This window comes from Lathyrus oleraceus, chromosome 5, assembly GCF_024323335.1.
Source record: "Lathyrus oleraceus cultivar Zhongwan6 chromosome 5, CAAS_Psat_ZW6_1.0, whole genome shotgun sequence".
Classification (NCBI taxonomy): domain Eukaryota; kingdom Viridiplantae; phylum Streptophyta; class Magnoliopsida; order Fabales; family Fabaceae; genus Lathyrus; species Lathyrus oleraceus.
In genome coordinates, this window is record NC_066583.1 from 573,047,766 (window position 1) to 573,074,634 (window position 26,869).

A 26,869-nucleotide genomic window follows, 5' to 3' on the forward strand; every position below is an offset into this window, starting at 1 on the left:
ACGATTTATATGGTGCAACCAAAAAACTTTGTGTCGGGAGACTCAAAGAATATGGTTTGCAAATTAACAAAATCCATATGTGGACTAAAACAGGCATCTCGTCAATGGTACCACAAGTTTCATGAAGTAAATCTCTCATTTGGTTTTAAGGTGAATCTTGTTGAATATTGTGTATATCACAAATTTAGTTGGAGAAAATACATTTTCCTAGTCCTATATGTTGATTACATATTGCTTGTCGCCAATAATATAGGCGTGATGCACGAAACCAATAAATTTCTATTAAGAACATTAGAGATGAAAGATCTTGGTGACACCTCCTTTGTATTAGGAATTCAAATACATCGGGATCGATCTTGAGGTATTATAGGATTATCACAAAGGAGATATATCAAAAAGGTACTTAAAAGGTTTAACATGCAGGAATGTGAATTAGAAGATACTCCAATTTCTAAGGGAGAAAAATTCAGTCTCAGTCAGTGCCCAAAAGGAAACTTAGAAATTCAAGAAATGCAAAAGATTCCTTACGCGCCAGCTATAGGGAGTCTGGTGTATGCCCGAGGATGTATGCGTCCGAATATTGCATTCATAGTTGGGATGTTAGGCAGATATTTGAGCAATACATGAATGGATCATTGGAAAGTATCCAAAAAGGTTATGAGGTATTTAAAGAGAACAAAAGACTATATGCTCACATATGGGTGGTCAAACCAGTTAGAGATCACTAGATACTATAACTCAAATTTTGCTGAATCCCAAGATAGTAAAAGATCCACTTCAGGCTATATCTACATGTTGGCTGGTGGTGTAGTTTCCTTGCTCAGTGCTAAGAAAACTCTTACGGTTTCATCCATCATGGCAGTAGAGTTTATAGCATGCTATGAGGCATCCAACCATGGGATTTTGTTGAGGAATATTGTCACTAGGCTGCAGATTGTGGAAGTAATTGAAAGGCCACTTAAGTTATATTGTGACAACAAATCAGTCGTCTTGTATTCCAATAATAATAGGAGCCCGACCAATTTAAAACGTATTGACATCAAATTCCTAGTTGTTAAGGAAAGGGTACAAAGTGGGCAGCTTTCCATAGAACACTTGGGGACAAACTCCATGATAACATATCCTCTTGCAAAAGGTCTTCCACCCAAGGTCTTTCATGAGCGTACTGCTCGCATGGGTGTTTTACCATTAGAGGAGTCTTTGGTTTAGTGAGAGTTAGTCAATTATGAAATTTATGTTATGTGTTTGGTATTATATATGCATACTATGATTTTGGATATTTTCCCATTAATAAAGTTTGATATTCAGCAGTTTATATTTTGTATGATAAATTTATTGAATGATCTCACTAAAGTAAAGTAGGACTAGTTGAAAATCAACATATACAGACCAATTTCATATGATTTTCATGCTTCACATTTCATGATGGATCTATGTCATTTAGTTGTGTCGCTATTAGTGATCATTGAAGGGTTTAATTATGATTGATATAACGAAAATCACTTTGATTCTGTATGCTGACATGACTAATAGACGAGATACTTTTGATATGCTTAAAGAATATAATGGTAAATTTTGAGCTCATAAAGTCTAACACACATGTGTAAAGTTACATATGTGACGAATGGGAGATTGTTAGAATTTTTGGGTCACAAATATAATATTGCATGTGTTAGGGCCATTATTTAATTAGCCAAAACTTTAGTGGTCTAATTAATATTAAGTATGTGGTTAAAATCATAAATGTCATGAAATATGAGATTTATGGTTCGCATTTGTGGACAACGTGAAAATGGCTCATCAGAAAAATTCTATCTTCATCCCCATCAGAGGAGATTTAAGGAGCCATAAGGAAACTCTATAAATTGGAAGATCAAATATCCGCAAATCTTTAGTGAATCACAACAGCAAACTCAGGTACGCTTCCGCTTTTATTCTCTAGTTAAATTCTAATATGAGTATCAACTCATATGGGTTATTTTAGAGTTATGTTCTTGATTTCTATATCGATAGAAATAATAAGGTTATAAACATATCTAACAAATTGACCATTCATTAATGTTACAAAAAATGTTCCTTTTCCCAATTAATAAAGGTTAGTGGAATTGAATAATAATTAGACTCATATGATTTCACTAATCATCTTATTCGTCCCAACTGACAAAGAATTAATCATTTAGGAACTCAATTTGTCTCAACTGACAAGGTATAAAATATTTAAGAGAATGTGGGATATTAAAATCACCTTTTGTGTTTATATGGAGATAACGTGTTCCTAGGGATTGCTAGGTTCATCAAATTTTTCAAGTGGTGATGGATTTAAACTTTCTGGTCGGGGGTTCGCCATATTTTTTTAGGAAAAGGTTGGGGTCCAGAACCTCTATCTCCTTAGTGGGGTCCGCCTCCTGCTAACACTGTTGGATGTTAAGGGCATTGCTCTCCAAAACCTTATTATGGTGATGTAGGTCATCCATAATATAAATCATCTATGTTATGGCATCTTGATCGTCGTCCTCGGAGTTACTGTCGGTTGAGGTTGTTGCTAACATGTTCATCATATTTATATGGGGTTTAAAAGGTGGGAAGTAAGTTGATCATCAAATAAGAAAGATGGACCGAGTAAATTTTACCAGGGGGCCACGGTGGGCGTCAATTCTACTTGCTAAATCATACAATAAGGGTAGCCATGTATTTGGAGAGTTGTATGTGATGTTTAAGGTTATTGATGATGTTTAGAACTAGCTTATGCAAAGTGGTGATAAGCTCTGTATCTGTGAGTTTTATATAAGTAATGATGAATCATCCCCTTTCAACCCTAAAGTTGATGTATTTATAGAGACCCCTTGATTCTGGATCCTTGGACCTAATAGTTGTTATTCTCCCACTTCCTTCAAGGGTGTGCAATATGTGGGAACTATTATTCTCCTATAATCATAGGAGGCGTGGTTTTCCTCATTGACTGAATCGTCTATTATATTGGTGTATAAGACCACATCATTACCGACCTTCATTGGACATGTGAAAATCATATTAGATAGCCCAAGCCCAGTCTAGGCACCTTAGGATAATTCATAGGCGATCTAAGCGCTACGCTGGTACTCATCCAACATTCCTTCAAGAGACCTATGGTATATGCCCATCCACGATGAGCCTTGTATTTCTTCTTTTAGGTTTGGTAAGTTATCTCATTACAATGGCCAATACAATTATACTGATACAAGTTTAATTTTTTTTATAAATATAAATGATTTTTTATTTTTTTTAAAGGAAGTTTAAATCTCTTTTTTTTATAACTTTGTATAGAGAGAAAATATTAAAATATATTATGTAGGTTATATATAAACAAGTAATTTTGGTGAAAACATTTATTTGTTGTTTTTTTTTTCAAAATTACTCATGTTTTAAGACTGGTTTAATGAATATAAATATTATAAAAAAAAACTAATGGTCGAAATTCAATGTTTGAAAGAAATTTATTATCATGAGAGGTACAAATCTATAACATATGATATTCTTTAAATTTCTTTCTATTCCCTGATTAATAACCTTAAAAAAAGGGTGCCCTGTGAGGTATTCCCTTTCTTCTTGAATTTGGCTTGCGTTTTGAAGCCGATGGAGGATTGATCGGAACCACACTTTCTTTGTTGTGATCTTCTTCTTCAACCTCTTTTTTATTTTCTTCCTCTAATTCTTTCTCTTCCTCCTCTTTATCATGTTCTTCGTCAATTCCTGCTTCTTCTAATTTTCGTTTCAGATATTGTTTCCTTGATTTGTTTGACTTTTCATTTTGTGGGGTTTCCTTGATTGATTTCTCTAATAATCTTTTCATTTCCTCCCTATCTTTTGCGCTTATGAAAAAGCCACCGTCCTTTTTTATCGATTCAAACTTATATCATATACACACAATGTAACAATAAATTAATTATTCATTAAAATATAATAGAAATGAAAGAAATAAAGATATAAGATATAAAAAATAACTTAACAATATTATAATTTTATTTCAATTTACATTCAATTTTATCTCATTTTAATTATATTCTCTCTATTTGATTTATTTTTTTAAATCAAATAAATAAACAACTAAAAAAAGTATTATTTAACTCGTTAAAAAAATTTCAATCACAAACTCATTAAAATTTAGAAAATTAAATTCATATAAGACATTTTAATAAAAAAATTTAATATATAAATATTTTTTTATCAAATGTCAAAGTAAAATATCATGACAATATTATAAAAAAAGTGAGACAAAGATCAACGATTTACCTTACACGCCAATGAGCAAAAGTAAGTAGGGTCTATGAGACTTCTTTTGCATATCTTGCAAAGAGAGTGACTCATGTAACCAATTTTGTTCCTCTTCAGTTGACCAAATTCTCTCTTGTTTATGAATACGACTGCACGACTATTAACCATGTAGGTTTGAATTCCAAGGATGTCCACGAGTTTATAAATATCACTGGTCTTAACTGCTTCATTATAAGATGATCTTCTTATCTAATTTAAAATTTCAAGCATCAAAGTTCAAAACTTAATGTTAGTAAAAAGAGTGATAAAGATTCTTAAATATGACAAAAATAAATGAAGCCAAAATTGTTTAACAGAAAAATACATAGATCTCACTATCAAATTAAATAAAACTCACTTGGATTACACGGTGATCATTGTGATGAGATGTTATGCAAGATCCACAATATGGATTGTCAATGCAATCGATGCAAAACATGTTACACTCATTTTTCACCTTGCTTGAGTGGACATCACATACTGTGAAAAATGTAGTGATTGATAGCAACTTTTCCAACCAGGGAACATACATCATATCCTAAAATCAAACACGGTTTATTATAAGAATATAATACAAAGAATTAAATTTAGCATTATAATTGAAATGTGTATACATTACCATTCTGATTGTCGTTGTTGAAAGTTGATCTTTAGACAAGAGTTCACGAATGAGACACAAGTATGAAATATTTTAGTAAAATTGGTGATATGAAATTGATAAAGGGGGAGTTTATATAGTGACAAGGATTCTAGAGGCATATCACATAAAGTGTTTATGTTAAAAGAATTATGGAAATTTGAATTTCCTAGTGTAAGAGTCATGTGGACACATAAATTATGATAATTAAACAAATTATGATCGTTGGATTAAAAATTGAAGATCTATATTTTAAGTTTAGAATATCATTTGAAAAATCAATTTTAGAAGTTACATTTTATGAACCATTTGATTAATATAAAGTCACCTGAATTGTTGGATTGATTTATATTTCCAGTGTAGAATATCAAAATGAAACCATTAGATCTTTATTAAACAAAATTGTTTGATTAAGATTTGATAATTCATATTTTAAAATTACATATTTATGTTTAAAAAAGAAAATTAAAACCTTGCATCATGATCATATAATTAAGATCGAACGCTTCATATTAATGCTACTAGAAATTCAAATTAGTTTGGGAGAAATGGATTAGAGCATCCTATAACAATATTTTTTTTTTCTTTTTGTGTCTTATCAAATGTTTTCATATTTTGAGTGACACGAGAACCACCTTCGAGAAGAGAATTTATTAGGGTGAAATATTTTTAGGAATATAGTGATATAAATAGTCTCGTGTTTGATTCTCATATTCATCATAAAATAATGAATTAAAATATTTACATTGACTTTTTTTAAAATTAAAAAAAAAAACTAGTAATATGAAACCCTTTTTTCAAATGCAAATTTATTATAAAAAAAAGTGAAACTGGTCATTTATTGGAAATTGAAAATATATACCAAACCTGATAAGTTTTATCATCAAACTATACATTGAACATAGAGACATATTCAGTGTTACTTTTGTAATATTTATATTTTATAATCTAACTTAAGTTTAAAATAATTAATTTCTTATATATTTTTTCTTAAAATAATAGTAAATCTAGATTTTATTCAAAAATATATTTATTATTCTAATTTAAATACAATTTGGATTGAGGTAACTTCGTTGGGTTCTAGAAGAGATTAGTTGCAGCTCAATCAGGCAAACCAATCATGAAAGCCCCATTAGAGAAATCAGACGAGCGAGACCCCGAGACACTCATATGAGCCTTGGGTCGCCCAAACCGAATTTGTTTCCATGATTGGTCTTTCTCTCCAATACATAGTTGTCATACCCCAAAATTTTCCCTCCCCTTTTCCTTTTTCACCTAACCTATGACTTAAGATTCATTTGTACTCATTCATATGCATCACTCATTCATGTTAATACTTTATAATAAGCATCATAGATTCAAAGCTTGTGGTTAATAAAAACCAAGATTTTGTTTAAGGATTGGAATAGTTCTCATCATGTATGGTGAAACCCTAATTCCTTGATCTTTGGACCTTGATTCAAGGAGATCACATTATGACCTTCATATATGCATCAAAACCCTAATCGTTGGCCTTGTTCCTTTGGGATCTTGTGTTTGACCTCTTGAGCATTGATTTGGTCACTAAACCTTAATTATGGCCTCATGTGTTAGGAGATTGATTGTGGAGCTTTATGATTGGTTTGAAGACCTTGATTAGAGGGTGTTCATCATGAAACCCTAATCAGGGATGCTTGGTACTTGTGTGCCATTTTGATTTGACTTTTGATCATGGGATTCACTGAAACCACAACTTATTGGGAAGAGGTTCTTGACCATCTTGTCACACATCATGCCATGTATTGAACTTGTTTCGGATTTCATCTAGGTCAAGGTTTTGTTCAAGCATCCATACATATGGTGCTTTCAAGATCTTAAGTCTTTGATTCATGGTCATTGCTTCCATCCATATGTGTTGTCAAGATTATAAGTCATTGATCATTGATTCTTGGATTCATGCTTGCATTGGTGCATTGATCTTTTGGTCCTTGATTTTTAATTTAGTCCATTTGGCATTCATAAGGCATTATAGGCCATTCACTCTTGATTCATCTATAAAAAATGGTCCTTTTGATCAATTGAAATCATTTGGCTTGGGAATGTTTTGAACAATTCATGAAATACATGTTTTATTTAAAATCAAGTCATATTCATTCAAGCTCCTTTTACAAGTCATCATGTACATTTTCATCAAGTCCATTTTACATCAAAAAGCCTATAGCCTACCGTTGACTTTGGTCAATTATTGACTTTTTGGTCAACTAGTTGACCAAAGTTAACCATCAATTCCTAAGTCCGCATCATCTTGACCTTGGTATCCTTGATCATGTTCATTCTCCATGCCATTTTGTTCAATTCACATCATGTTTAACAAGCTAAACTAATTTTTTTTATTACTAACTTCTTAACATAAGTAAACCTAAACCTAACATTGTGTTTATTTCTCATTTCAACTTGTTCAGTTACTCACCCTAACCACTACATGATGGAAATTAACTCAAGGCAAAGCAAGGAGTAAAGCCTACCTACGGAACAGAGAAATGTTCTGGAGTTTGTTGAAATCAAAATCGACGATGTTGAACAAGAATACCAGAGCTTCTTCAGGTATAAAATATTTGAATTTTTGATCCTCTGTTTGCGTTCTTCTTCTTTTCTGCGCTTTCTTCTTCTTCTTTCTTTTTGGTTGCAAATTCTAATGCGCGGACTTGAAATACAAATGATAGTGATTGCGGTTAGGGACAATGAGGAGGCTGAGCTCAAGTGTGAGAGGCTCCAATGTTGAAGCTCTACACTTATCACAATGAGCGTATAGTGAAGGTGAGTTCAGCGAGAGATAGAGAGAATGAACTTTGAGTCTTGGTTGATGAGGAATGGAAAGTGAAGTTCTGATTTTTTGGGTCCCCCTTGTACAATGATTGGAGATTGATATTTATAGGTGGTTTAATATGTTGGGATTATGAATTCGGTTAGAGAAATTATGTTGGGGAATTGGTGGGAAGTTTTTGGAACTCAATGCAATTCTGCTAGGTAGTTATGATTTTTGTCAATCCCTAGGCTCAGTCCAGTTGGCAAGTTGCGTTAGTTGTGGAATTCAATTATAATGCAATTTGTAGTTCAGTTTGGGTTTTGGCTTTTGATTAATGAATGGTTTGGTTGATGTTCTAATTTTGTTGTGGTGTGTTCAGTTAAGTTGATGTGTGTGCTGGCTTTGGTTAACGTTAGCTTGTGTATGATATTTTGCTGTGGTTTTTATGATGTAGGACCTGTGAACCGTGAATGAAAGCTTTTGTATGATGCTTTGACATGTTGAGTTTTGTGAATCATGATTTTCTATGGATTCTGGTAGCAGTAGGTTCTGGCTTGTGGGGGTTTGCAACATTGCAACTTGGTGCAGCTTTGATGTTCATTACTCATTATCGTTTGCCCATTCTAACAGGTGCAGTAGGGTGTCCATTGCCTCATGATTGTATTATAGCTCATGGTTTCACTAACTTGATTAATTGCAGATATGTGGTGTTGCAGATGATGTGTTGGCTTAATATGCTGCAACATGGCTTTGAAGGTATGGATTGGCTTTATTTCCTGCTGGTTTTGCTTGATGTTTTGCAAGGTTCTGATTAGCTTCAAGTCATGTGTCCACTTGCACTTGCATTGTGGTTCAATTTTGTTTCTGATTTGCACTTAATGAACTGAGTTGATTTCATGCAAAATCTTGTTCCACTTCCCTCAATTCATGTTGGAAATGGTGTGACTCTAATTGAGATGCATCAGGTATGAGTGCATGATCCCGACTTTCCTATTTTGCATCCAATATGAACCTTTGTGCATTGCTTCATGGTTCAAGTTTTGCAACATGATGTGGCATTGGTTAGGTTGCTTTGTGAGATGCTCGTTGACTTCTATGGTTTTAACATGTTGCAGGTTATATTTGGCTCATATTTGGACTGCAGGATTTCACTTATCCATGATGCTTCTGGTGCATAATGGTTGTGTCTTGCAGGTATGCATGGGCTGTAGAATTGCTCATGTATGCATCTAGTTATGGTTGGGTAATGAGGTCAAGTTTATATGTTCAATTCTGCCCTAGTTTTACAACATGTGGTGTTATGGTTTTGTTTGCTACAATTGCAGGTTTAGTCTGTTGGCTGCAAGTTGATGTCCATCTGGAGGCTTGGTTTATGCACAATGGTATTGGCTTAAGATTCATGCAACATAGTGGTTCAAGATAACTCCAAGCTTGGAAAACATGAGCAACATATGACATTGACCAATCAAGAGTCAACATGAGTCATGGAAGGATTAGGGATGGAATTAGGATTAGGTTTGGTAAATTAGGGGTTTGGGGAATTAGGGTTGACTTTAGTCAAAGTTGACCAAAAAGTCAACTATTGACGAAAGTCAACATTTGGTCAAAGTTGCCATTTCTTGTAATTTTCCATACTTTGGAAATTTTCATGCTTGTAATGAATGGAATTGACATTTAATGGATGAAATAGATTGGTTCTTGATTCAAACTTGTATTAAATTAAAATGAATTGAATGTATTGAAATGACACATTCATTAACAATCTAACAGATTTTCTAAATTTCTAACTAACTCGATGAAATTTCAGATGAATTTGAGTTTACATTTCTAACCTAAAATCTATAAATACCAATCACTCTTCAATCATTGGAGGTTACATTTCATTTCCAAAATTTTCAAGATTCACTCTTCACTCTCTCGATCTTAAAACCTCTCTTCACCCTCACCTGAGCTCCTTCGCCATACTTCATTGAAGCTTCACATTGAAGCTTCAATATAGTATAACTTAGCCTCATCACACTCAGATCTTTCTCCCTCTCGATTTTTCTGCTCACGGCCTCTCAAGAATTTTCAGAAGAAGTTTAAGAAGAAAAAGAGAAGAATCAGGAAGAAGAAAAGGATTCGAGATTTATAGAGGATTTTGTACATGATTCCGATGTTCTGCGTCTTCTCCGATGAGTTCTTGTTTTTCATATTCGTTTGCCTTGTTTTTGTTACCGAGATGTAAGGTTTGGTTAGGGGAATCAAAGCCCTGGCCCTGAGGGCTTTGATTCCGAGAGAATGTGATTTAATTTCTGCTTGATTTTCTAGGGTTCTTTAGTTGCTTGCTTCGATTTGAGTTTTCCTTGAGGAATTTGGGTTTGTTATGGAAATATTTGGATCCAGGGGGAACTACTTTAGATGATGTGTTGATTATGGTCTTTGAGGTGCCTCCGCCGCCAGAGTCAATCTCCGGTGCGGCGGGGGAGAACGAGGTTTAGGTGATAAGAGGATGCATTTTGGACTTCATTGTTGAATTCTGTTTTAACACGTGAACCACGTGTTTTAGGTGTTTAACTTACTTTTCCAATTACACATGTGATTTGCTGAGTCACCTCCTTCCATTCAATCATCCACTTCCATTTCCCTTTCAGCGTTGATGTTTTTGGTTTGGGTCTTTTGGCCCATTTTCTGCTAACAACACCTATCCCACGGTTGCACCCTCATTCAAGGGATGGTTAAGAAGTGTGGGCCTTTCCTTGGGCCATTATTGTCCACACCATTGTTTTGCTACCATTGCACCCCTGTTTGGTTTCTTTTTTGCACTTTTGTTTCCATTTTGATCTTTAATTTTTGTTTGCTAGTTTTTTCAATATTTGTTCATGAACTTGACATGGAAATTATTTGTTAGAATTTAATTAGTCTTAACATGATTTAGTTAATTATAATTAATTGATGTAGGTTAATTCTTGATTAATTGAAAATAAATAGAAAAATATTGATGTAACCTAGTTTATATGATTAAGTTAGATTGTCATTTTCATGCTGATTTGATCTTAATTCTTCCATGTTTAGAATTTTAATTATTGATTTAGGATTTAAATGGTTAGAATTAATCTTGTTTATTTAGGTTTAATTAAGCTTTTAATCATTTGTTTCTCATGTGAACTTTGATATGGATTTCTCTAATTAATTTCACCTTAACCATTGCATGTTTCCCTAGTTTAGGGTTTGTTTAGAATCAGTTGATATAGTTTGACCGATTAATTCACTGTATATAATTCAACTAATGTGTTTCATTCCCTCTTATTATGTTGATCAAAGTTTACTTTGACCAACCAAATCCTTTGCACTGTGCTCAATTTCCCAAGCATGTTCAAGTGATCAAAAGACCCTTAGTCACTTGATAGGGCAAGTTGTAACACCTCAAAATTTGCCCTCCTCTTCTTGGGACTAGTTTGACATATTGCATTTCATATTTTAGAGCATTAGGCATTGCATTTTGCATATCATCTAAAAATAAGAAAGTCATCCTCCAAAGTCTTTTCAAAGATGGAGAAGTTACATGATTCAAGCCTGAGGGTTTCTATGAATTGATCATCAACCATCTGAGGGGTTGCACTTCAATTAGGGTTTCCTGATCCTTCAAAAGATTGAGCATCATATTGTTTGCAAGGATATATTACCATCATCATGGTTCTATCATCATCATGGTTATGTCATCCTCAAGGGCTTCATTGTGCATTCCCAAGTTCCTTTGGATTAGGGTTTTGACCTCTGGTCAACCCTAATCAATGACATTCTTTCAACCAGGGTTTCTCAAGGAGGTGAGGTATTTTATTGGGATGAGGATCGCATGATCATTATATTGAGCTTACAAGAGCTAGGGTTTCATTTCTGAGCCATTTCCCTAAGTGGTGGAGGTTCAAGCTGATCAGGGCATGTCAAGGTCATCTAAGGACCACAAAAAGTCAACTGTGCAAGAGCTGAGGGCTATGAGTTGGGGAGATGAACTTAGACACCTCAATCATGTTCAAAAGAGGTCCATTTGTCATTCTAAACATCTATCTTGAAGATTTTGAAGTCATGGCAAAAGTTTCCAAAAATGGAAAGTGACCTGTAATTTCAAGTTTCCTAAAATGGCAAGTTTTTGGCCCATATTGAACTTGATTTTTCAACATCAAGGAAGCTTCAAATGGATTTTTGGTGAACATGAAAGTTGAATATCTTTCTCTTCCCTTTTCAAAAAGTCCTATATCATGTCCATCTGATGATTGGTTGAGAAGTTATGGCCAAATGATCACAAAGTATACATGGAATTTCAAAGTGGCATAACTTTTGATTCAAAACTCCAAATTGATCCACTCTTTTTGCAAAATGCTTGTCATGACCAAGAGATTCCAAATCAATCTTTGCCTTGCATGAAAGAAGCCCATAGGCTCACCTATTCACACATGTGCAAAATGGAGGGAAAATTCATAATTTGAATTTGGTTCAAGATACAAACAAAATACCACTTCCATGATGTTTATTAGTTGGTTTTAAGTGAAGTTGAAGCATAACATGGTACTGTTCACGTGTGGATTGGCCATGCAAGTTCATTATTCATTTTTTGCAAGTCATTTCAAAACTCACTAAGCATGATTAGCAAATGGTTAATTGAGATTTCATTGTGATTAACACCTGATATAAAAGCCAAACCCTAACAGATTTTGCTCATAACTAACTTTTGAGATCTAGAATTTTCATTTCCCTCCAATTTTTCTCTCACTTGGATTTTCATTTTTTTTCACACAAACACCTAATATTTTCTGAGATTCTTGATCCTCATGGAATTCTAAGCAGGACTCAACCATTATTTGTTGGAATTGAGCAAGAATTGGAGCAGTTCAAGTGCAACCTCATGTTAATGGAATTCTGAAATTGAGCAAGATCTAAGAGGATTCAAGTGTTGCTTCTTATTCAAAGCTTCATTAGAGGATTATTGAAGAAGTTCTAGAGCTTGTGGAAGCTTGAAGACACGAATTCAACACACTGCACTTCAAGTAAGTGAAAATTCGAACCTCTTATTTTGCCATTTGCTTGCCATAAACATGTAGATCTCTTGATGCTGAGCATGCTGATATGTTTACTTTTGAAAATGGATGAGAAATGAACTTGTTATGTTGATTTAAAGTTTGGTTGATGAAAATGTTTCTGCTCGATCCGTAAAACCTAGCACGATTTAGGTTGTTTTGATCATAGATTTGGATTGTACGTTGGAAGAGCTTTCCAACGGTGTATGATTTGTTAGATTCTGGAAATTTCTCATGAAGCGCCGCCGGAATCCAATCGGAGAAGATGATCGTTGGGTGGCGCGCCGCCGTCTGCAACAGTCCCTAGGGTTTCGTCCAAAACGCCGCGTTTTGAGTATGAGCGTGCCTTGAATCGTCCTTGCGCGAGTTCGATTCTTCGCTTTTGCATTTTCAGATTTTCGCTTGTTATCCTCATTGTCCTGTCTGACGCGTGCTCGATTCCACGCTAATGCATGTTGCTGATTTATTTTTGAACATTCCCATTTACCTTCCATGCGCGTGTTCGAACCTTGCCTCATGCATCTTGAATTTCATTCAAATTTCATTTTCCCTCCTATTTTCCATGTTTATTTCATTTTATTTGTTCAACTTTAAAAAATCACAAAAAATAGTAGAATGATCCAATTTCACTTCAATTTTTTTTCATAATCTTGTGTTGATCTCTAGTTTTTTTATAGAACTAATTTCATGATTTGTTAATTTCTGGATTTTTATTTGATATTTTATGTTTGAACATGATGCCAAATTGACATGTTACATTCATTTGCTTGTGAAATGCTCATGGTTAATCCAATTGCTATGAAATTTTGCATGCTTGATCTTAACATGTGATTTGATTTTTGAGCTTTGGTTTGGGATTTTTATTATATTCTATCACTGTTTTGGACACATGAACTTGTAGCGTGACAATTTGTGTCACATTTTTGATGTTGCATTTGTGCATTTTCATTCATATACAATTTGATCTCTTCTGGATTTGATATTTGGCATGATGTTTGTTCATAACTTGATAAGTTCACATAAAAAATTTCAATGTCATTGCTTGTGTTTCTGTTTTGATTTGGATTTTCTAATTTGGATGTCCAACTTTATGCACATTGTTTGCCTTTGTATGACATGAATTGTTTAAAGCATTTGCCTTATGAATTGGTATTCGTCCTTTTGAGGACTTTTTCTTGATTGATTGAATATGCTTGGTGCAAAATATTGAATTCTGTTTTGGTCATTTGACTTGCTTTTGAACCTAGTCTTTGTACTAGTGGCTTGTACACATACTAATTGTGCTTTGTGTTTCATGTTTGAGCATTTGGCACTAATGGTTGGTTTGGTTTCACTTTGTGAGATGCCAATACCTTTGATTACTAACTCTTGTTGTCTTGTAGGTCAATTGATGTGATGAACTCACTTGAGTGCTTGCACTTATGACTTGCATTGTGTAGATATTGGATAGTTTCACTGTGTGTTTTCTGATTGGTTGTCTGAGATACTAACTGTTAAGCTTTTGTACAGGTACATTAGTCGCTTGCTTTTAGCTCTTGCTTGAGCTTTGCTTTGGAGTGTGGTTGATACACCACTGAGGTAGTTTAGCCTTCTTACTCCATGTAGTCTGGAAGCCCTGTCACCTTTTTAGCAGGCATTTTGGCTGAGGTCCTCCTTAAGAGGCACTGTTTGTGTTTGTTTACATTTGTGCCAAAGACCTCCATGATGAGGCATGTTACTTGATAAGTCCTCCTAAGTGAAGAGGCAATTGACAGATAGAAGGGACTAGTAGCCAGTCCCCTGTTATTAAGTGAGTCATTCTCTATGCTCGCACTACGTGCTGATGCTGTAGAACATGTACCCAAGATCTTTGTATAGAGTCAGTCAAGTGGAATAGGGTCCCTCTTTCTGGATCCCCACGCTTTCTTTGATTCAAGCTCACCCAGACCAGGGTTAAGAGCATGAGGTCTCATCCTCATTACCATATTTGACCAGCTTCACCCTAACTCTCAATGTTAGTGGTTAAGAGCTTCAGCATACCCCTACAGTTTTGGCTTGTTTATCGAGGTTGATATGACCCCTCTTGACTAAAGCACAACCATTTGTCTGAGCCTCTTGTATGTATATAGTGTGTGATGCTTGTTCACTTGTGATTGGTGTTTATTTGCTGTTTGAACTGACTTGCTTCCTGTGTGAGTTAGTTTTTGATTAGAGATCTCAACTTAGGGATTATGGATTGCATGACAACTATTAGGCTCGAGTTAGTCTCCCTTTTAGTTTGTTGTTTCCCTGGTCTCTTGTTAGGAGAGAGTTTCTCCCCTGTTAAGGGGAACTACGTCGCCCTGATTCTCATACCAGATGAGATACGTAGGCAGGAGGTCGAGCGAGATCTCTCCGGGCATCCTTTTTCTTTTTCAAGCTTTTTGTTTCTTTTGACGTCTCAGCGTCTCTTTGTGTTTGTGTGACAACTCTTAGGCTCGAGTTCCAGACTCCCTATTAGTTTGTTATCTCAGCACCTTTTTCTTTTTTGAGTCTGTATGTGTCAACCTTTTTGTTTCTTTTGATGTCTCAGCGTCTCTTTGTGTTTGTGTGACGACTATTAGGCTCGAGTTCCAGACTCCCTATTAGTTTGTCAATCTGATAACCTTTTGCTTTGGCGTTCGCTGGTTAGCGTGTGTGTGTTTGGAGTCGGATATAAGTCCATGTATTGGCATTCTGTTTCCTTGTTAGTGTGTGTTTGGAGTCGGATGTAAGTCCATGTATTGGCATTCTGGTTCCTTGTTTGTCAGGAGTCGGATGTAAGTCCATGTATTGGCATTCTGTTTCCTTTTGTTTGTTTGTCAGGAGTCGGGTGTAAGTCCATGGATTGGCATTCCGTTTCCTGTTGAGTGTTTCTTTTGACGTCTCAGCGTCTCTGTTTGGTGTTTTGTTTCGGCGTGCGTTAGCCGAGCTACGATTGCTCTGATTCTTCCTCTGGATAGAGAAGATACGTAGGCATAGAATGCGATGTCCTAGCGAGCATGTTTCCCATTCCCCGAACTACGTCGACTCTGATGTCTGTTTCTGACAAACTACGTAGGCCCAGGATGCGACATCCTGCCGAGTCCCCTTCCTCCATTTTCTTTCGCCTGTTTTACTATTCCAGTGTGTGCATTTCTTCGAGCAGTTTATTAGCAACCTTTTCCTATTCTTTTGAGCGTGGATCCCGTCGAGTACGGCGGACGTGAGGGGTGCTAATACCTTCCCCTTGCGTAACCGACTCCCATACCTTGCAATCTCTGGTTGTAAGACCGTTCCTTTTCCCTTTCTTAGGTTAGTCCTGCGCTTCCTTTCCGTCATAGGATGAATAGCGTCGGTGGCGGCTCTGTAAAACCTGTTTTTTTCCGTCGGTTGTTTTTCGCGTTGCGACAGCTGGGGATTAAGTTGACCTCTTGCTGTTCCATCTTCCCTAAGCGAGTCAATCCTAGCGTTCCTTAGGGTAGTTTTGGTTGCTTTTACTGCTTTATTTATTGCATTTATGATTATTATACTGTGATTGTATATATTTGCATATATGTTTTCATGCATCATATTATTATTGTGCTGGATTCTGGACAGGTGTGGTTCCTTTGATTTGGGGTGGGTGTTCTGAGCGGGGCTAAAACCCAGGCCCGAGTATACACCTAGGATTAGCGTGGTCTCACGTCTCCTCACATGTTAGGTCAGCATGTTGTTGCGACGTGACATACCACAGCCGGACGAGGTTCTTTTGAGAAAGCCCTTCCTTGTGGAGTATCCACTATGGCTGGGTTACCTCTTCTGAGTTGTTGACTTCGGTGACCGTTCTTTCCCGAATCTTTGGTTTAGATGATCTTATGAGAGCTGCAACGGCCACCCGAAAGGGAAAACCCGTTGAGTATCTTGTCCGATTGTCGAGACCGTTATCCGCCTTAGGATGACTTTATAGAATTCACCTGTGAGGGGAGGGTTGATTCCTACAGATATAGGTTCTGTTGGTGACTCTTTGATGGTGACTTTGGTTCAGTTCGATTTATGGATATTTATTCCTGACACGCCGGAGTTCTGTCTGTGGTATTTATCAGCGGGTTCCGTTTATTTCGGATCCCCGGGTGGAATTTGAAGGTACTTGTCCAGAGGATCTTGTTGCTTTTTGGTCAGTGATGTACCTGTGATGATGGTGATGTATCCTCCGGTTCCATTTATTTCGGAACCCCGAGTTGGCTTTATGGTTACTCAGTCCCTCAGATGGTTATGATCAGTTCTGAGACCGGAATCCAATACAGGGGATGTTCAGATGACTTGGAGGATGGCACTGTGACTTGCATTCATGCATCTGCATCATTCCCATCTTGCATTCATCTGCATCTAACTCATGTCTATCCATACTCAGGGTACATTCTCGATTAAGATTCTGGTTGAGAGACATCCTGATGTCAGAATGTTATTGTCAAATTATTATTCGTCTCGATGAAGCCAGGATCGAAGGAAGGACAAAATGTTCCTCATACGGATAGACATTGCATTCATGCGTGAGTCATAATAATCTATCTTCTGTTTTGCAAGTGTCAGTTTCTAACGTGTTTGATTGACTCAGGAATTGTTACTTGCGCACGCCGAGTCATTCCTCTGCACGTAGCTCGTCCGCACAGATACCCTACCATACGCAACAAACCCAAAATGATGGATCCACCCAACGCTGACATTCTCGAGCTGAAAGAAAAGATGAGTGAGCTGATCAACGTCATGCAAGGGTTCGCCTTGGGGCAGAAAGCAATCGCCGAGAAGGTGGAGAGGATTGAAAGCTGGCTAAGAATGGGGAAAATACAGGGAAATGCTCCGTCGTCTGGAGTAAAGAAGCCCTTTGGTAATGGTCAGCGCAGGAAGGAGGGTGAATCGAGTGATGTGTATGCCCAAAGGGGACACGGTAGGGATCGTTACCACCCGTATGCTGCTACAGTAACGATTCCTACTGGTAATCAATATGTACAACAGCAACAGCAGTCACCTCAATAGAGAACACAGAGAGATGGGTGCCAAGTGAGAAGAGGGATGACAAATCTTCGGTTTGATAGGCCACCCGTGACGTACACCTTTCTATTTAAGAGGTTGAAGGATCTTGGGTTGGTTCAATTGAGGATGTTGGCTCCGGTAGGACCAGATCAAAGACTTGCAGGTTACGATGAGAACGTCAAGTGCGAGTTCCATTCTGGTGCACCCGGGCATAACATTGAGGGTTGTAAAGCTTTTAAGCATGTCGTTCAAGATTTGGTGGATTCTAAAGCCATCAATTTTGCACCGACGCCGAATGTTAATGCTAACCCCATGCTGATGCATGGTCCTATGGGGGTGAACATGATGTCAGAGGATAAGAGAAAAATAGACGTGACGGATGTGGATCAGTTGAGGACTCCAATGTCTGTGGTTAAGAGACATCTGATGAAGAGTGGAGTTTTCCCTGGTTGTGATAATTGTTGTGCTGCTTGCACTGTCACTACGAATGGGTGTGTAATGTTGAGGGAGACGATTCAGAGAATGATGGATGGGGGACGTCTCCGATTTGAGAAAGTTGATTGGGGGGAGGAGGGTATTTTTGTCAGCCACTTGTCATCGTTCAAATATGTGGAAATGGACGGTGAAACATTTGAAACACCAAGTCAGGCGTTTGAAACCATTAAGGTGGAGAATGCCATTTTCGCAGAGAAAGAGAAGAAACTGTTCATTTCTTCTTACAAACAGGCCGCTGAGGTGGTGAAGAGTGGAGAGGCCCCAGGTTGGGGAAGAATGATAGACGTCGCGGCAAAGGAAGACAGGCTTGGGGTTGGTTATCAGCTGGGCCGAGGCTCGTCTGGACAGAATAGAGGACGTCGTCAACCTTTCACGTTCACCAGTGCTGGAATGCTAGATCCAGATCGCATCTGTGCGGTGGGTGAAGAGATCGACAGTGACTGCGAGCTCGACTCATGGATAAAACCGTGCGTACCAGGGATGGAGATCCAGAACTGGAAGGCCGAAAAGATCATCACTGTCACTCTACGTGAAGAGTAATATTTCTGTTTTTCAATTCTGTTTGCATGAAAACCATACGTTTTTCCCGAAACGTAATGGTTCATTGTAAGGTCCACCTCATGTGTTTCATTTTGCAATATTTGCATCATCAATAAAAGGATGTTTTTCGCATTAAAAGCGGTGCTCCCTGTTTTTCATTTATTTTTGCAGTTTAGTAATAAATAAATAAAAAAGGCAATGTTTGTTTTCATTTTCCTTTTAATTTGCTTCGTTCCGGTTCTAAAAGCAATGCATGAATCAACATTCATGCAGATGCGACCGTTCTCCGGATCTCATTGATAACAATCCTGTTACACCCTCATATGACTTCGACAATCCGATCTATCATGCCGAAGAAGAAGGCGAAGAAGATTGTGAACTGCCGGAGGAATTAGCCAGGTTGTTGAAGCAAGAGGAGAAGGTGATTCAACCGCACGAGGAGCAAGTCGAGATTGTGAATCTGGATACCGAGGAGGTCAGAAAGGAAGTGAAAGTTGGGGTCGCTTTGGAGGTGAATGTCAAGAGCAGAATGGTAGCCTTGTTGAAAGAGTATGTTGATATCTTCGCCTGGTCCTATCAAGATATGCCAGGGTTGGATACCGATATCGTTGTACACAAGTTGCCATTGAGAGCAGATTGTCCTCCAGTGAAGCAGAAGTTGCGCAGAACTCGACCCGAGATGGCCATGAAAATCAAAGAGGAAGTACAAAACCAGTTGGATGCTGGTTTCCTAGCTGTCACTAATTATCCGCCTTGGGTCGCGAATATTGTTCCAGTGCCGAAGAAGGATGGAAAGGTGAGGATGTATGTGGACTACCGGGATTTGAACAGAGCTAGCCCGAAGGATGATTTCCCATTACCTCACATTGACGTGTTGGTAGATAATACAGCTCAATTCTCGGTGTTTTCCTTCATGGATGGCTTTTCTGGCTATAATCAAATTAAAATGGCGCCAGAGGATATGGAGAAAACAACGTTCATCACACCGTGGGGTACTTTTTGTTATAAGGTGATGCCATTCGGTCTCAAGAATGTCGGTGCCACGTATCAGAGAGCTATGGTGACTTTGTTTCATGATATGATTCATCATGAAATCGAATGCTATGTTGATGACATGATAGCAAAGTCCCAAACAGAAGAGGGGCATCTGGTAGATCTGGCCAAGTTGTTTGACCGGTTGAGACAATTCAGACTGAGGTTGAATCCGAATAAGTGCACTTTCGGAGTGCGGTCCGGTAAGTTGTCGGGATTTATTGTGAGCGAAAAAGGAATCGAGGTTGATCCTGCTAAAGTAAAAGCAATACAAGAAATGCCTGAACCGAGAACAGAGAAGGAGGTTCGTGGTTTCTTAGGTAGATTGAACTACATTTCACAGTTCATATCTCATCTAACAGCCACGTGTGAACCCATATTCAAGTTGTTGAGAAAAGATCAAACGGTCAGGTGGAATAATGATTGCCAAGCTACATTTGAAAAAATAAAAGAATATTTGCAGGAGCCTCCGATTCTAATGCCTCCTGTGGAGGGACGACCGTTAATCCTGTACTTGACAGTCCTTGAGGGGTCTATGGGGTGTGTACTGGGGCAGCATGACGAGGCTGGTCGAAAAGAGCATGCAATTTACTACCTTAGCAAAAAGTTTACCGACTGTGAAGCAAGATATTCACTGCTCGAGAAAACTTGTTGTGCTTTGGTATGGGCTGCTCGCCGACTGAGACAGTATATGCTGGTTCATACCACTTTGTTGATTTCCAAGATGGATCCGATCAAGTATATATTCGAGAAGCCAGCATTGACCGGACGGGTTGCGAGATGGAAAATGATTTTGACTGAGTACGATATTCAGTATACGTCTCAGAAAGCAATAAAGGGGAGTGTATTGTCTGATTACCTCGCCCGGCAACCCGTTGAGGATTATCAACCGATGAAGTTTGAGTTCCCTGATGAGGACATCATGTTTCTCAAATCGAAAGATTGTGAGGAACCGATCCCGGAGGAGGGGCCTGACCCTGAATCCGAATGGATTCTGATGTTTGATGGGGCCGTTAACGTGAATGGTAGTGGAGTTGGTGCTGTTTTGGTTACGCCGAAAGGATCCCACATTCCTTTTGCTGCCCCGCTAACGTTTGAATGCATCAACAATGTGGCTGAATACGAAGCTTGTATCTTGGGTATCGAAGAGGTGATTGATTTGTGGATCAAGAACCTTGTCATTTATGGAGATTCAGCTTTGGTTGTTAACCAGGTTAATGGGAAATGGTATACGCATCAATCTCACTTGATTCCATATCGGGACTATACAAGGAGATTGTTGTCGTTTTTCACCAAGGTGGAATTACACCATGTGCCGAGAGAAGAGAATCCTTTGGCAGATGCTTTGGCTACTCTGGCTGCTTTGATTAAGGTGCAGTGGTGGAATCAGTTCCCTAGTGTTGAGGTGGGACGACTGGATAGGCCGGCTTATGTGTTTGATGTCGACACAGCGCCTGATGATGAAAAACCGTGGTATTATGATATCAAGCGCTATCTGGAAACCCAAGAGTATCCCGAGGGAGCATCTAAAAAGGACTGAAAGACTCTGAGGAGGTTGGCCATGGTATTCTATCTGAACAAAGATGGGGTTTTGTACAAGCGGAATTTTGATTGGGTGTTGCTCAGATGTGTCGATGGCAAAGAAGCAAGCCAATTGATGAAAGAGGTGCACGAGGGGTCGTTTGGTACCCATGCCAGTGGAATGCAATGGTGAAAAAGTTGTTAAGAGCTGGATATTACTGGATGACGATGGAGGCCCAGTGTTTCAATTTCGTGCGTAAATGTCATAAATGCCAGATTTATGCTGATAAGGTGCATGTGCCTCCAAACCCGTTGAGTTTGATGTCATCTCCGTGGCCGTTTGCTATGTGGGGCACTGATATGATCGGAAAGATCGAGCCTACGACTTCGAATGGGCACCGGTTCATATTAGTGGCTATTGATTACTTCACCGAGTGGGTGGAAGCGGCCTCTTATGCAAACGTGACGAAACAGGTCGTTGCCAGGTTCCTCAAAAGAGACATCATTTGCAGATATGGGGTTCCCGAAAGAATCATTACTGATAATGGTTCTAATCTCAACAACAAGATGATGGCAGAGTTGTGCCGGGAGTTCAAGATTGAGCATCACAATTCTTCTCCTTATCGTCCAAAGATGAATGGGGCGGTCGAGGCGGATAATAAGAATATTAAGAAGATTGTGCAGAAAATGGTCGTGACCTATAAGGATTGGCACGAGATGTTGCCGTTTGCATTGCATGGGTATCGAACCTCGGTGCGTACGTCTACTGGGGCAACGCCTTTCTCGCTGGTGTATAGGATGGAAGCCGTGCTACCGGTTGAGGTCCAGATTCCGTCGTTGAGAGTCCTGATGGACGTGAAATTGGAAGAGGCTGAATGGGTAAGGACTCGGTATGAAGAGTTGAGCCTGATTGAGGAAAAGAGGCTGGCGGCCATTTGTCATGGCAGTTGTACCAGCAGCGAATGAAGCGTGCTTTTGACCGAAAGGTACGACCTCGTGTGTATCGTGTGGGAGATCTGGTGTTGAAAAGGATCCTTCCTCCTCAAAACGATCGTCGGGGAAAGTGGACACCCAATTATGAAGGTCCATTCGTGGTCAAGAAGGTTTTCTCTGGCGGAGCCTTATTGTTGACGACCATGGATGGCGAGGATTTTCCATCCCCTATGAATGCGGACGCAGTTAAAAAATACTTCGTATAAGAGACCCGCTGGACGAAAAGAATAAAATAGTCCAGGAAAAAATGGGCATCCCGGCGAACCGAAAAATATGAAAAAAGGTTCGGGCAAAAATTAGGGATAAAAAGAAAAAAACTGTACACCCGGCAAGTCGAAAACCCCACAAGGGCGGCTTGGGCAAAAAAGGGTATCCCGGTGGACTGAAAACCCGAAAGGGCGGTCCAGGAAAAAAAGGGAATGAAACGAACAACTGCATCTGGCATGATCGTTTGTACTTTGGATATGACACATGGATAATCCCCGACAGAGATCGGTCGGAAGCGTCTTGTGAAGAAGGCAGAAAGCACGGAGAGTCTTGAGGATATATGGGTTGTAACCGGGTTGGAACTCGATGAGATTACGGGTTCACATTGCCATTAGGATAGATTTTCCTTTTGTGCGCAATCACCTCTTTTCAGGGATTACCTCCTTTGTATTGCTCAGTTACGAGCCACCTTTTTCAATCAATAAAATGCATATTCAGTCAAATAATTTTGTTTTTATTTTCATTACCGCTTTGATTGCAAAAACATTTGTTTATTTTGATAAGAATCTTTGCATTTTGAGAATATACGGGTCCCTTCCAATCCGCTGAGTTCTACCCTCATTTTGTCTCATGTGGGCCATCGTTACCTTGTCCTCATCATTCCCCACAGATATGTCTTGCGTTATTCATCCACCATAAAACCTCCTGCTAGGGTTCATCATATCCCTAAAAAATAAAAAATAAAAGAGTCACGCATGCATGCATAACATATCCTATCATGTCATGTGCATTCAAGATTAAAATTCGAGTCTTTCTAAGTATTTAACTATCTCCAACTATGATCATATGAAGAGTATCCTTCTTCATATTCTATGGTTGAAGATACTTAAATATGGGCAACTGTCACACCCCAATTTTGATCCTGAATCTCTGAATCGATACATACATCATAGTTGTTGCATCTCTGCATATCATAACATGCATTTCATACCGCATAATGCCTAGAATGTCAGTTGAAATAAATTTTTGGATTTACAGACAGGCCGGTTGAATCAATTTTCAATTGTACCAAATCAATGGGAAAAAATTTTAAAATCAAGCTTTCAGACATCAGTTTTATTAATCTATGTTTCGCGTAGTTTAACCTGGTGTGCTTGTTTTATTTTTTCGGTCACATTTTGATTCGTCTGAGCGTTTTAACCGGACGTTACTATTTCAAAATTTGACAAAAATCTGTATGTTTTCGAGAAGTTTATTTTGCGTTGATCATTGTGGTGCGGTCATTTTAACTTTTTGAGCACTTTTACGTTTGATTTTTATTCATTTTTATTCATTTTTATCCATTTTATATTTGTTTCTTTGCCAAAATGTCTATAATAGTTAATTAGAATTTTCTATAGTTTTAGTTCGATTTAATGGTGATTATTTAGTGTAGTCTAATTTTATTCAATTTAGTTATCTTAATTTTCATTTTACACTAAAATTGCTCATTAAGGGCATGTTAGGTATTGGTAAAAATAAGCAACCCTAATGGATGGTATATATATCATGGTTGTGGAAATTGAGACGGTAGGACCAATAGAACAAAGAACACGCATCCAACTCATAAAAGGATATTTTTTTTATTCTCGTGAGGGGAGTGAGTGACCAATGAGAAAAACCCAGTGGTCTCTCTCTCTCTCTCTCTCTCTCTCTCTCTCTCTCTCTCTGAAAGTAAATACAAAGACTTTTTCTCATTCTGAATTTTTTTTGGAAAAGTTTGTTTGGATTTCACTATTTTTCTTCTTCACCCTAAAAAACCGTACCTTCTTCTACCTCCCAACAAAACCTCCATGTCAGACAACCACATCACTCGCTTCCGCCATCCTTCCTCCACTGCTCCATCCGAAAACCACTGTGTGACAACCGAAACCACTTTGTTCTCTTCCTCACAACAAACCACACCATCGCGACAACACCCTCTCAATTTCCACCGGCATACGACTGAAACAACCGGAACAACCTTCCACAACAACCTCATATCACACAAACCTTAATCATCGTGGATTCCACATCAACACTCGCCTTGAATATCTTTGTTGCAGTTAACTTCAATTCACATTTTGATTCTTGATTTGAACATAGTCGAGTTTTGGGGTTTTGATTCTTGTTGTTGAAGAACAAGAAAGAAATTGAACTATTGAAAATTTTGTTTGCTTAAAACGTAGAGAGGGAGATGAAGAATTGTGGGTTCATTATGCTGCTATTGATTTCATGTTCTTGTTTGCTTTTTATTTTTTTTTATTTTTGTTATATATATATATTATATATATATATATATATATATATATATATATATATATATATATATATATATATATATATATATATATATATATATATATATATATATATATATATATATATATATATATATATATATATATATATATATATATATATATATATATTATTCATGGCCATGTTTGGATAAGTTAACGGTCATAGGTGGAATGGTTGAGGCTTTAATCTACTAACCCTCATGGCCCGGGTTTGAGACCTGCGTGCCTCCTTTGTGATTTTTGTTTACTTTCCATTATTTCAGGATTTTTATATTATATATCAATTCAGGACATGCTTTAACAATTGAGAATCATGGTTGAGTTGGATAAGGCTTTAGTGTGCAATTCCCATGACTTTTGTTCAACACTTGCCTACCACACTTTCTTAGTTTTATGCATTTTTCTACTCTCTTTTTTTCTACTTTTTGTTTTTTAATGGCATTTGTTTTAATTGATTAAATTGTCATATATTTATGGGTTTGTAGCATTTGACTATTTCTATTTACACTTCATTTGTAATTTTATTTTTGTATTTATTTATTCCACTTTTATTTTCGATTGTGATCATTGTAATTATGCAATATTAATGATTAATAAAGTGTGATATGTTAGGGGTTTTGCTTCGTTCTTCGACTTATTTTCATTTCTAAACATCAAATTTTAATCCGCGAATTCAATATTTCCATTTTTTATGCCACCGATTTTTTATTGACATGTTGATTGTATTTTGCTGCGTTATAACCCTTTGTATACGACGTCCCATTTTTTGCCGATACGCACAAACCGACTTTGAGAACATTACATAGGGTTTTTCCTTGCACGTCCTTGCGTTATTTGACATTGATTCGCATAATCGCATCATGATCTTAATTTGTGCAAGCTTCATTTTGTTTTTACTTCTTTCGATTTAATTATTATGAACATGTGTTGTACATATGACTTGTGCATTGCTATCTCCTATTCACATGACTTACTCTTGGGCTTTTTTACAATGAGACATTTTCCTCGTGCACGTACACTCATTTGCTTGCGTTTGTTATTTGGGTTCAATTTAATCGTTTCATTATCTCATATCCTCATTCGACAAAATGTACCCACATTCACATGACGTTTAATAATGTTATTCGCTTTATTTCTTGATTGTTTTGTTTAGTTAGTCTTGAATACAAGAATAAAATCAATCCTTTTCAAAAAAGAACAAAAATAAAAACTCGGTCCAACATTGAGTATTTTTCTCAAAGACCAAACCATTTCAAACCCTTCCATTTCAATCCACCTCTACCTTTTCAAATTCTCCACCATTTCACTCAAACCTTTTGCAATCGTTAATCAAAAGCTTGATCCAACGTCAAGCTATTTTCATTATGAAAATAAAAAACACTTAATGCTTATGAAACACTTTTCAATAAAGATGAAAACGGAACGAGGTGGATACCAAGAGCTCCTGAGACTAAGATTCAAGATGGATATCTCACTCATCCTAGATTTTGCCATCATTCAAAATTGTCAATGTAGTTTCTTCAAACCTTTTCTTAATCGAATCTCAAAACATCTAAGAGATTTATCTATTTTTGGAATGATTTTATTTGACCTGATTTTATCTATTTCTTAAAGTCAAATCAATGAATTTGGATGAATTCATGGCCTTTGTGAATAAATTGAATAAAAATAAATTTTGATAATAAAAAATAATGTTATAAATGTAATAATAAAAAGATTTTGATTTTTTTAATTTTATATTAATTTTTTAAGATTAAAAATATAAAAACTAAATATTATAATAATTATTAAAAATAAAATAATAAAAAAAATTGAAAATAAATAAATAAAAATAAAAAAGTGCAATTTTAGTTATAAAATAAAACATAAAAACGAGAAAAACTCTAAAAGTGAAAAAAAGAAAACTCTAAAAGTGAGAAAATGAGATTCAAACCCAAGACTTCTCCCTTATAACTCCTTACACATACTCTTCTATCAATTATGTCATTTCATTTATTATGAATAA

General features: G+C 37.1%; 1 protein-coding gene across 1 annotated transcript; it reads right to left on the reverse strand.

The window, feature by feature from the left end:
- Nucleotides 1–3,459: 3,459 nt before the first annotated feature.
- Nucleotides 3,460–4,972, reverse strand: LOC127083249 (protein RGF1 INDUCIBLE TRANSCRIPTION FACTOR 1-like). Its single transcript, XM_051023541.1, has 4 exons — nucleotides 4,910–4,972; nucleotides 4,649–4,828; nucleotides 4,270–4,500; nucleotides 3,460–3,886 (listed from the first exon to the last, which is right to left on the reverse strand). The coding sequence occupies exons 1-4, from the start codon at nucleotides 4,910–4,912 to the stop codon at nucleotides 3,548–3,550; spliced, it is 753 nt and encodes a 250-aa protein (XP_050879498.1). The 5' UTR covers nucleotides 4,913–4,972; the 3' UTR covers nucleotides 3,460–3,547.
- Nucleotides 4,973–26,869: the final 21,897 nt, after the last annotated feature.